Here is a 10190-nt window from a genome sequence, read left to right as displayed (position 1 = left end):
ACTGCTCGGCGCCGCCCTGCCCGGACGCGCCCGCCCGCTACTGCGCGCCCGCCGCGCTGACCGCGCTGGCGCTCGTCGGCCTGGGCGTGGGCGCCGTCAAGGCCAACGTCACGCCCTTCGGCGCCGACCAGGTGAGCGCCGCGCGGGCGCGCCAGGTGCGCCCAGATGTGCGCCGGGGCTGGGCTGCGGGCAGCCTGGGCCCGAGGGACTGGCCGCAATGCGCCCTGGGGAGGGGTGAGCACTCCTAGGGGATGGCCAGGGGGCCCGCACATGGAGCGGCCTTCCCTTCTGGGAAGGGGCCTCTTGGGAGTGATGGCCAGGTGGCTGTAGGTGGAAGTCACTTCCTTTCTGGGAGTGGAGTCTTGAAGGCTATCAAAGGTAGCAGCTGTCAGAAGAGCTTTAGGGGACAAGCCAACAACAGGTGCAAAGGGCCTGGGGCCAGCAAGAGAGGGGATGCCCTTGTTGCCCTAGCTGTTAAAGTGACAGTCATGCTGCAACACTTAGATGTATTAAGTCAGCACATATGTGCACACTCAGAATTAGGTAAGGTTGTATGCCACACACATTAAAAAAAACAAAACCCAAAACAGAAGTGAGGAGAGAGGTGGTAAGAAGGGGCCAGGTCCTGGGAAGTTTTTAAAAGACTTTGAGGGGTGCTTTGCTGGCTCAGTTGGAGGAGTGTGAGACTCTTGATCTTGGGGTTGTGAGTTCAAGCCCCATGTTGGGAGCAGAGATTATTTAAATAAATAAAACTAAAAGAAATAGAACACAGTAGGAAGCCATTGTGGGGTCTGAGTGAGGAAATAACATGATCGGATGTGTGTTTCTGAAAGGGGGGCCTCTAGAGCAGGTGTGCCTGGCAGCTGTGACCTGACAGCCAAAGCTGGTCTATTTCCTTTTTGGGGAGGGCCCACAAGCTAAGAATAAGAAGGGTTCTTAAGTTTTTAAGGTGGGGGGGGGGGAGAAAAGAGTGTTTTGCGACAAGTGAAAATCCTGTGAAACTTAACATCTCCGTCTCCGTACAAAAAGCTTTATTGGAACAGCCCTACCTGTTGGCTGGTCACACAGTAGCTGTGGTGTGGCTGCTTTCACGATGCAGTCGCAAGATTGTGGAGTCGTAACAGAGACTGGAGGTCTCGTAAAACCTAAGATATTTACGCTCTGCCTCTTCCCAGAAAAAGTTTGTGACGTCTGGAGTGCAGACTAGTGAGGGAAGTGGTGCCCACATGTGGACCGGGTAGAGACAGATGACGCTGGCCGGATTAGAGACGGGGATGTCGACTCAGGTGGGCAGAGTGGATTCAGGATAAGTCGAGGTGGAGTGGGCAGGAATTGCTGGCGGGTCATCTGTGAGCAACAGGAAAGACGACGCGTAGGTTTTTGTGCTGAATAACCATGTGATTTTTACCGAGGGCTTGCTCTGCCCCAGGCCCTTATGCCAGGGAGTGTATGAGTCTATGTGACACCACCCCTGTTGTCGTGCTCGTTTCACAGACGAGGAAACTGAGGCTCGGGAGGTTAAAAATCGTTGGCCCAGAGTCACACAGCCAGCACATGACTGAGCCAGGATGGGAGAGCCTGTCCTTTGAACCTGAGCTGTAAGCGTACCTGTGTCAGGCCACCCATTACAGGAAGGTGGCACCTTCTAATGATGTTGGGAATGACGGATGCCTGACGTCCTGAAGGCTTCCTTCTCTGCCCCGTGAAACGTGCTTTGCGTACGTGAAGTCATTGAATCTCCTGTGAACCTCCTCTACGGTTTTCCAGTAAGGAGGTGGATGGACAAAGGATAGTTTCTTTTCGTCGTAGCAAGTGGTCAAGCCAGGGTCGTGGGCATTCTGCGGCAGAAACACAAAGCGTGCAGAGTTGGGTCTCGAGGCCCGGGCTTGTGGCTTTGGGGCTTGGGGGCCGTCAGTGAAGGCCCAGCATGGGCCGCACAGCCACGTGATCCCCTGCCATGGCCCTCGCTGTTCTTGTTACGCTGCCTGATCTGAGCCTCTTGACGATCTATGTACTGGAGTTACCTGTCTTCCTAGAAACAGGCTGAGAACGTTTGGCCTGCGCAGAACCATAGCAAGGGAGTGGGAGCCGGGTTTGGGCCCAGGCTGTCTGACTTAAAAGTCAGTTCTTTCCAGTGGATAATAGACTAGCAATTAACATTCAGAAGGAGTGAATGGTCTTGTAAAGGTTATTTAGAATGCATGACAAAGAAGGAACCCTCCGTGCTTAATCACATGGACATTTAAAAAAAAAAAAAGTGCTCTCTTCAACCAGATGACTGGCCTACTCTCTTCAAATATGACCCAATGCTGAAAAGAATAGGACTGACCACTCTAGATTCAACGACGTTACACTTGAGAACCAAACGCATTGTGTGTGTCATGATGGGATCCTCGGTGTTTTTTAAGCCATTTTGGGGGGCATTTGGGGTAATTGGATTATAGACCACATATTAGATACAATCGCATTGACATTGTTTCTTTTTAATTTTTTTAATGTTTATTTTTGAGAGAGAGACAGAGTGCGAGTGTGGGGGAGGGAGGGGAGACACAGAATCCGATGAGGGCTCTGAGCTGTCAGCGTGGAGCCCGAGGTGGGGGTCGAACTCGCAAACCATGAGATCACGACCTGAGCCGAAGTCGGACATTTAACCGACTCAGCCACGCAGGTGCCCCGACGTTAAGTTTCTTAGTGCGATAATGGTCTGTGGTCATGTAGAAGAATGGCTTTATTTCAGGATTCGTGTGGGGTGAACTGCCACCCTGCTGCAACTTATTTTTAAATCATCAGCCTGGAGAGTATGTCATTTACAGGTGCAGAAAAAGAGAGCTAAGGATCTAAGTGAAGGGGACACAAAGCGTATGTTTTACTGTTCCTTCAGCTTTTCTGTAAGATTAAAACATTTCAGTAAAATGGTGAGGGGTCCTTGAACCAATGCACAGATAAGGTGGATGTGGTCCCTCCGTGCAATGGAATATCACCCAGCTGTGGAAATGATGCGCTGATGGGTGCTATGACGTGATGGATGTTGACAACACTGTGTCAAGTGAAAGATCCAGACGTGAGACGCGACGTGTCCTTTTTGTTCCATTTCTACGCAGATGCCCACAAAGGACAGACCAGGAAGACTGCCACAACGGCGGTAGCTGGGGGCCAGTGGCGACAGGGTGGGAGGTGCCTGGAAAGGAACAGTGTCTCGGTGGCGTGATGGCATGTGGAATTGGATGGTGGCCGTGGTTGCTCAAGTGTGGGTAGGCCACCAACCACCGAGATGGACGTTTCCAAATGGGGAATTGTTTCGTATGCGGACTGTATCAGGAGAAAAGCATTCAGAAGGAAAGCGATGCTGCTGTTCTGCCACAGGCTCGCTCCGTGCCGGGTGCTGACTGCCGGGTGGAGGGAGGTCTGGGCGTGAAGCCGGTCGGTCGGGCTGCTCTCCAGGGTGGGTTGCTCGTCACCTCCCGGCTCTTCTTGTGTCCAGGACGTCTGCTTGTGTTCTTAAGGTAACATAAGCTTCTCTATCACTGTCCCCTTCCCCTCCCACCCCCCAGCAGGGTCTCGAGGGAGCATTCTGAGCGAGAGATGAGTGGGGTCCGGCAGTGTAGCTTTGAGGGGCCTCGGCGGCCCTGAGACAGCGGATGGGCCACTGAGGACTCCAAGGCGATCCGTTTCAGTGGAAGTCCTGCCAGCCCCTTATTTCTCCCCAGTGTCTAACCTTTTTCAGAGGTCGCAACCATCCTTTCAAATAGTGAACTGAAAGAAGAAAAACTTACTTTACAGATAAAGAGAGGAAATGATACTTTTTTTTTTTTTTCCCTGGAGGGGGGAAAGGTTGCAGTCTTGTGCATTTTAAGGAATTTTTCCAAATCCGCCAGCTGTGTGACTTACTGTACATGGTTCTGTTCTTTTCGCTGGACTTTTCTGAATTGACTGCCGTAGCTCCTTTGGACCGGTCACATGAGAAACTTGTTTACCCGCGGTGGGGAAGGGCATGAGCCCCGGAGCAGATGACGATGTGATGTGACTAGTGAGAAGTGGCTGGCTGTGGGCTTGCCAGCTCAGGGCACAGAAGCATGTGATTTGCAGCTTACAGGAGCCAGCTTCCCATTTGTGGAAAAAAAAAAAAAAAAAAACAAAAAAACTGGTATGTGCTTATTTAGGGCCTTAGTAACAGGCTTAGATTTCTAAAGTAACATTGGCTGGGGCGCCTGGGTGGCTCGGTTGGTTGGGCGTCCGACTTCAGCTCAGGTCACTTCAGCTCAGGTCCTGATCTTGCAGCTTGTGAGCTCGAGCCCCGCGTCGGGCTCTGTGCTGACGGCTCGGAGCCTGGAGCCTGCTTCGGATTCTGTGTCTCCCTCTCTCTCTGCCCCTCCCCTGCTCAAGCTCTGTCTCAGTCTCTCCAAAAATAAATAAATGTAAAAAAAATTTTTTTTTAAAGTAACACTGGTGAAGTACACTTGGAAGTTCGAACAGGTTCACTGCCAGGTTCACACAGGACGATGTGTGCGGTGCTGCCGTAGGTGACGAAAAGGGCCCGACGTGCTTGAGCTGATACGAACGCTGTATGCATTAATTGTGTGGTTCTCTTCCCCCCTAGGCTGGCCGCCCCCCACCCCTACCACCTCTCATGCTATTTCTGTCCTTCGTTGTGTTTTCTCTGTAACCATTTCTCTGCTTACAATTGGTGTTTCCTCCGGTCTGTGTCTGCGATAGGGTGGACACTCGTGTCCAGTTTACTGATACAGAAGAACTGTCTTGGAATACGAGAAATTCCCAGGATAAATCCTTCAGCCTGCGTTCATGCCGGCCTTTGGTCTAGGACCTCTGTCCGCTTCTGACGGGGGTTGGGGACAAGTTGAAGCTCCTGACAACGTGTGGGTTATTTAAAACCCAGATTTTCAGTTTGGGGTGGTGGTTCCCATGTAATTACTTGAAGCAAGTTTCTTGCCAGGGCAGTAGGCGTCCTTAATCATTTCGGATTAGAATATGTTTTTTCTTTGCAGTCACAGATTTGGCTATTTCCTATCTATCTGTACTTTAATCTTAAAGCATAGAGGTGAAAATATCACAGGTTATATGACTGCTACCAAGGTGCTTTTTTGTATCTGGTGCTTGGTGGTCTGGGCCCCCATTGAGAGCCTTCTGTGTTCTTGGGTAGTGTGGCCTCTGCCCTGTGAAACAAACCAGGTCTGTTACCGGAACAGAAATTCGTCTTTTCATAACTTAAGGAGGAGACAACAGAGGCTCCTAGGGCAGTCTTTGTATGCAATCCATTATGAACCACAGCTAGGAAGCTTACTTAAAAATTGTGTGAGATGGGGTGCCTGGGTGGCTCAGTCGGTTAAGCGTCTGACTTTGGCTCAGGTCATAATCTCACGGCTTGTGAGTTCAGGCCCTGTGTTGGGCTCTGTGCTGACAGGTGGGAGCCTGGAGCCTGCTTCGGATTCTGTGTCTCCCTCTCTCTCTGACCCACTCCTGCTTGCACTCTGTCTTTCTTGGTCTCTCAAAAATGAATTAACGTTAACAAATATTTAGGAAAGGTAATAAAAACCGTGTGAGATCACTGGCTGGTGTAGACAAGGTGTCCGTGTGGATGTGGAAATCAAGGTAAGGTGGGAAGGTGTGAGGGGCCTGTCCCCATGTGGAACGTCAGCAGCACTGTGGGGCCCATTATATGGTCTTCTCAGAGTGTGACCCGGGGCTCATGTCCGAGTTCAGGAGATGAGGGGTTCGTGAGCCCGCCAGGAGTCTCTCCCTTATCAGAATCTCCCGATTCCCTGGATTGCCTTCCTAATCTGAAAACAGCATGTAGTTTTAGGTTCAGTCTGGGATTTCCTTTTTTGCCCCGGATTTACCAAGGTGTGGAGTTGTACAACGGTGGTTCTAAAACTTACCTGTGAATACAAGTCTCCTGAAAAAATGTTTAAAATGCCGATTCCTGGGCCCCAACCCCCGAGATGGTGACTGGGCGGGTCTGGAATGTGAGTCTTGTGAATGGGCACTTGTAGGGAGCATTCCAGTGTTTCCAGAGCAGGTGGTCCCAGCCAGTACTTTGAGAAACTCTCTTGGATTTCTTGGATTTCAGCATGATTAAGAGAAGCACCCTCAGAAAGTGCAGTAATTAAAGTTATGGGGTGCTCCTTTGTCAGGCGCCCCGAATGTATCTGTAGGCACCGTTTGGTGGGGCTGCGTTTCTTATAAGCTGCCACAGTGACGGTGACCGTAGTCACTTACACAGGTTTCTCTTCCTTGAGGATGATCACGTTTTAAAGTGTTTCCTCCCCGTTGTTTTAGGTTAAAGACCGAGGTCCAGAAGCCACAAGAAGATTTTTTAATTGGTTTTATTGGAGCATTAATCTGGGAGCAATCATTTCGCTGGGAGGCATTGCCTACATTCAGCAGAACGTGGGCTTCGTGACCGGCTACCTCATCCCAGCGGTCTGCATCGGGGTGGCTTTCCTGGTCTTCCTCTGTGGCCAGAGCGTCTTCATCACCAAGCCGCCCGATGGCAGTGCCTTCACGCATGTGTTCAGGATACTGGTGTATTTGTGCCGTCCCCAGAAGCGGATCGGAGAGCACGGTCACAGTGGGTGAGTGCCGGCTGAGACACGATGCTCCCAGCGCTGTGGATACAATACTGGTTTGTGTCTGACGCACATTACCGTGTGCAGGGCTCTGGGCTGGCGGCTTCAGTGTCTCACGCGCACGCGAGGACGTTGTAAGGCGCTGCCGTCTCCATTTTTTTTAATGTTTATTCTCTTATTTTTATTTTTGTAACGTTTATTCATTTCTGAGAGTCAGAGACAGCGTACAAGCAGGGGAGGGGCAGAGAGAGAGGGAGACACAGAATCCAAAGCAGGCTCCAGGCTCCGAGCTGTCAGCACAGAGCCCGACGCGGGCCTCGAACTCCCGGACCGCGAGATCATGACCTGAGCCTAAGTCGGACGCTTCACGGACTGAGCCACCCAGGCGCCCCTGCCATCTCCATCTTCCAGGCAGACCGGCAGCCTGATTCCGGGACTCATGCTTTTAGTGTTTAACTTCCACCCTGAGTTTCCTGTCACCACTGGTTCGGATGGACCTCTTACTTCTGTAAAAGTGACAGAGATAGACATTGGCAGAGAGTAGAGAAAAGACGTTATACATACTCCCTGTGTTTCCCTTTTGGCTTTAAAAAGCTTTGAAATTCATTTGAATGAAACATCCAGCGATCGCTAACTTGTATTGTACTTCCTAAACAGTAAGCCGTTGTGTCTGTCTTCTGAATCGGCTGCCGAGTGGGTCAGTGTGGGCCCCGTCATCCACTGGTCCCTGCGGCCGCTCTGGGACAGGACGACACAAGAGCAGAATTTTGAGAGGCAGTGGGGGAACTGCATTGTCCCCCATTGGGAAATTGGGACTTCCCAATTTTAGCGGTGGAAGTCCCACGTCCTGGGGAAGTCCCGGGCAAGCTGGGACAGATGGTAGGTCACCCTCGATGCATATTAATACAGAAAAGTCCGGAACTTAGCCCAAGAAGAGAGCTCAGCAGTTTCGGGGTTTATTATTGAAGCGTGATCTACCCGTAGTACAGTGCACCCCTCATACTGGGTGGTTCTGGAGTTAGGACGGCCTCATTTGACATAGGATCTAGAATATTTGTCATCCCTAAAAGTCTCCGGGACCCTGGGTAGTGGACCCCCTCAAGGAGAGTTCTGATAGGCACTCCTGATGGGTGGGCGGGCGGTCCCTGAGCCAGAGGCCGACCCCTCAGCCACACAGGGCTTTGTGCAGCACATTCCTTGCTGGGTGGCACTGAACTCTGGAAGGTTCCGTGCGCCAACCCCCACACCCACCTTCTCGTGGCTGGTGCCCTGAGCCATACGAACGTGTGGTATTTCGTCGCATGCGGTGGGTTTGAAGCTGTTCCAAAATAGCTCTCGTGGCCCTGCTCCTCCGCCCGGGGCTGCCGTGGCCCCTCAGCTCTCCCCGCCCGTCCTGGGATTCTGACGGGTCCGTGCAGCGCCCAGACCCCTAATTCCTGACTGCAGATGGTGGCAGTGCCGTCTTCCTGGTGCTGTGCCTCGGCCTTGCCTTCATCAGGCGCAAGCAGGGGCTCTCATCCCACACGTTCGGTCCTTGGGTTGAGTACTTGTGAGCAGACCCATCCTCTTGAAGGCTTGGGGTGTCGGTGCATGTGGTACCTGGTAGACATTCCTGCAGGAGGACGTCACGGCCTCCTGGACGTTCTGGGGTGTCCTGCACAAATGGCATGATGAAAAAGGTCTGGACTCTTACTTCAGAATCTGATTTCCCTGTGGGTTCGGTTTTGGGCGACTGGCACAGTTAAGGTCGAAAGGACTGTCTGGCAGAGAAGCTGGTGGACCCGACAGTTCTCAAGTTATGTTCTCCTGACGCACAGGTCCGGGCTCTGTGACCTTGGGCAGGCTAATGACCTTGCCACGCCCGCATTCCCTCTTCGTACAGGGGACAGGGGCTCATCTTGCAGGGTCATCGTGGAGCCTGAGAAGCTGGCGTGTGCATGGCTGTTAGCGTGGCCCGGCCCGTGCTGAGAGCCCGGTTACCGTGAACTGCGTGGCCGGGAGGGGGATGAGCAGCCTCACCTGGGGTTTTGCCGAGGTGCTGATCTGCTCTGGTGGCTCCAGGTTCTTTTTGGTCTGGGCTGGTCTGTGTTTTGGAGATGACTCCATGTCGATTTCACGTGAGAAAATCGATGTGTATGCGCTCGTCAGGCTGAGTGGGGATAGTTCTAATCCTTTTCTGAGACGCACACCTTGGGTTGAGAATCTGAGAGTCAGTAGACCCTCTTCCTGGGAGAACGCACCTGCGCACACACAGCAGCCTCTGCAGACGGTTCTGGGGGAGCACCGGCCTCGTGACGCTGGGGCCCTTTCTGGGTTCTGTCTGTGTTCCAGGGCATTCGTGTCTGTGGCTTCCTGTCGGACCCTTGTGTGTTGCACAATAACACGCTAACAACATGTGTGAGTTAGGGAAAGCGTTAGGTGCATTTGACTTAGCGGTATTCAGAACAGTTGGTAATGCAAGTTGTGTGACCAGTAACATGGGAATGATTCGATGTATAAAAATGGGTTTGTCCTTCGACATTGACAGGATTTTAGAGAAACACATGGGTAGATGATGTGGTAAATCACCGACCGTGTCTGTAATACGTACCTAGGACTGGACATCTTCTGGCCAAAAAAATCAAATTGGAGAAGCTTAGTGAATATTTTCAAAAGAGAGTCTGATACTATCTTGGAAATTTAGCATTTCTCCCTGAGCATGGTTTTCCTGATTCTTTTCCCTACTAGATAAGCTGCGTGCGGCTCGGGTGCCATCTCTGTGACCCTGGCTCCCAGCTAGAATGGACCCAGACATGCAGACACTCAGTAAATGTTTGTTGAACGGAACCTACCTTTCCTGTCCAAGACGTAGCTAAAATATTAAGTTAGTTTTCAGTTTTTTGCCCCCCCTCGAACGTTCAGGTTAAGAAATGTCAGTGTTATAAAAAAACAATCATGAGACAAAAATGATTTTTTTTTTTTAATTTTTTTTTTTCAACGTTTATTTATTTTTGGGACAGAGAGAGACAGAGCATGAACGGGGGAGGGGCAGAGAGAGAGGGAGACACAGAATGTGAAACAGGCTCCAGGCTCTGAACCATCAGCCCAGAGCCTGATGCGGGGCTCGAACTCACGGACCGCGAGATCGTGACCTGGCTGAAGTCGGACGCTTAACCGACTGCACCACCCAGGCGCCCCAAGACAAAAATGATTTAAAATAGTGGTAACTTAAGTTGGATAGTTTAAGCTACAAAGCAGACAACTAGAAAGCCGTTTATATCCGAGTTGCAGAATTGGAAGATAATTAATTATGTCCTAGTGTTTCTGGCTTTAGAAAGTAGTTGGTCCACAAAACAAATTTTTCTGTTTCACCCCTAAGGACCTAGGAGCATCCGTATCCGCTGGAGAGTTTGAGAGCTGCCCGCTGGGACCTGCCCATCTTCTAACTAGTGACAGTGGCCTAGAGTAAGCGGGCGAGCTCTGTTGCTAGTGCCCAAGCCAGGACCCAAAGGCCTGAGCGTGAGGGTGATGCCTGTGGCCAGAGAGTGGACGGGCGGCGTCCTGGCCCCTGGCTTTGTCACTGCAGCAGGGGGTCCTTACCCTTCCGGCCCGGCTGCCTCCTCTGCA

At 51.6% G+C, this 10190-nt stretch overlaps 1 protein-coding gene across 1 annotated transcript in view; it reads left to right on the top strand.

Moving 5' to 3' along the window:
• The window catches only part of SLC15A4 (solute carrier family 15 member 4), a 28144-nt gene that overhangs the window by 1282 nt on the left and 16672 nt on the right, over window positions 1–10190 (top strand). Inside the window, exons 3-4 of the mRNA XM_040443475.1 lie at window positions 1–131; window positions 6295–6590. Of these exons, the coding sequence (XP_040299409.1) occupies window positions 1–131; window positions 6295–6590 (427 nt within the window). The remainder of the gene's footprint in view (window positions 132–6294; window positions 6591–10190) is intronic.

This window comes from Herpailurus yagouaroundi, unplaced genomic scaffold (genome assembly GCF_014898765.1).
Source record: "Herpailurus yagouaroundi ecotype Mexico unplaced genomic scaffold, PumYag 191, whole genome shotgun sequence".
NCBI classification, from domain to species: Eukaryota; Metazoa; Chordata; class Mammalia; order Carnivora; family Felidae; genus Herpailurus; species Herpailurus yagouaroundi.
This window is presented reverse-complemented; position numbering and strand designations above follow the sequence as displayed.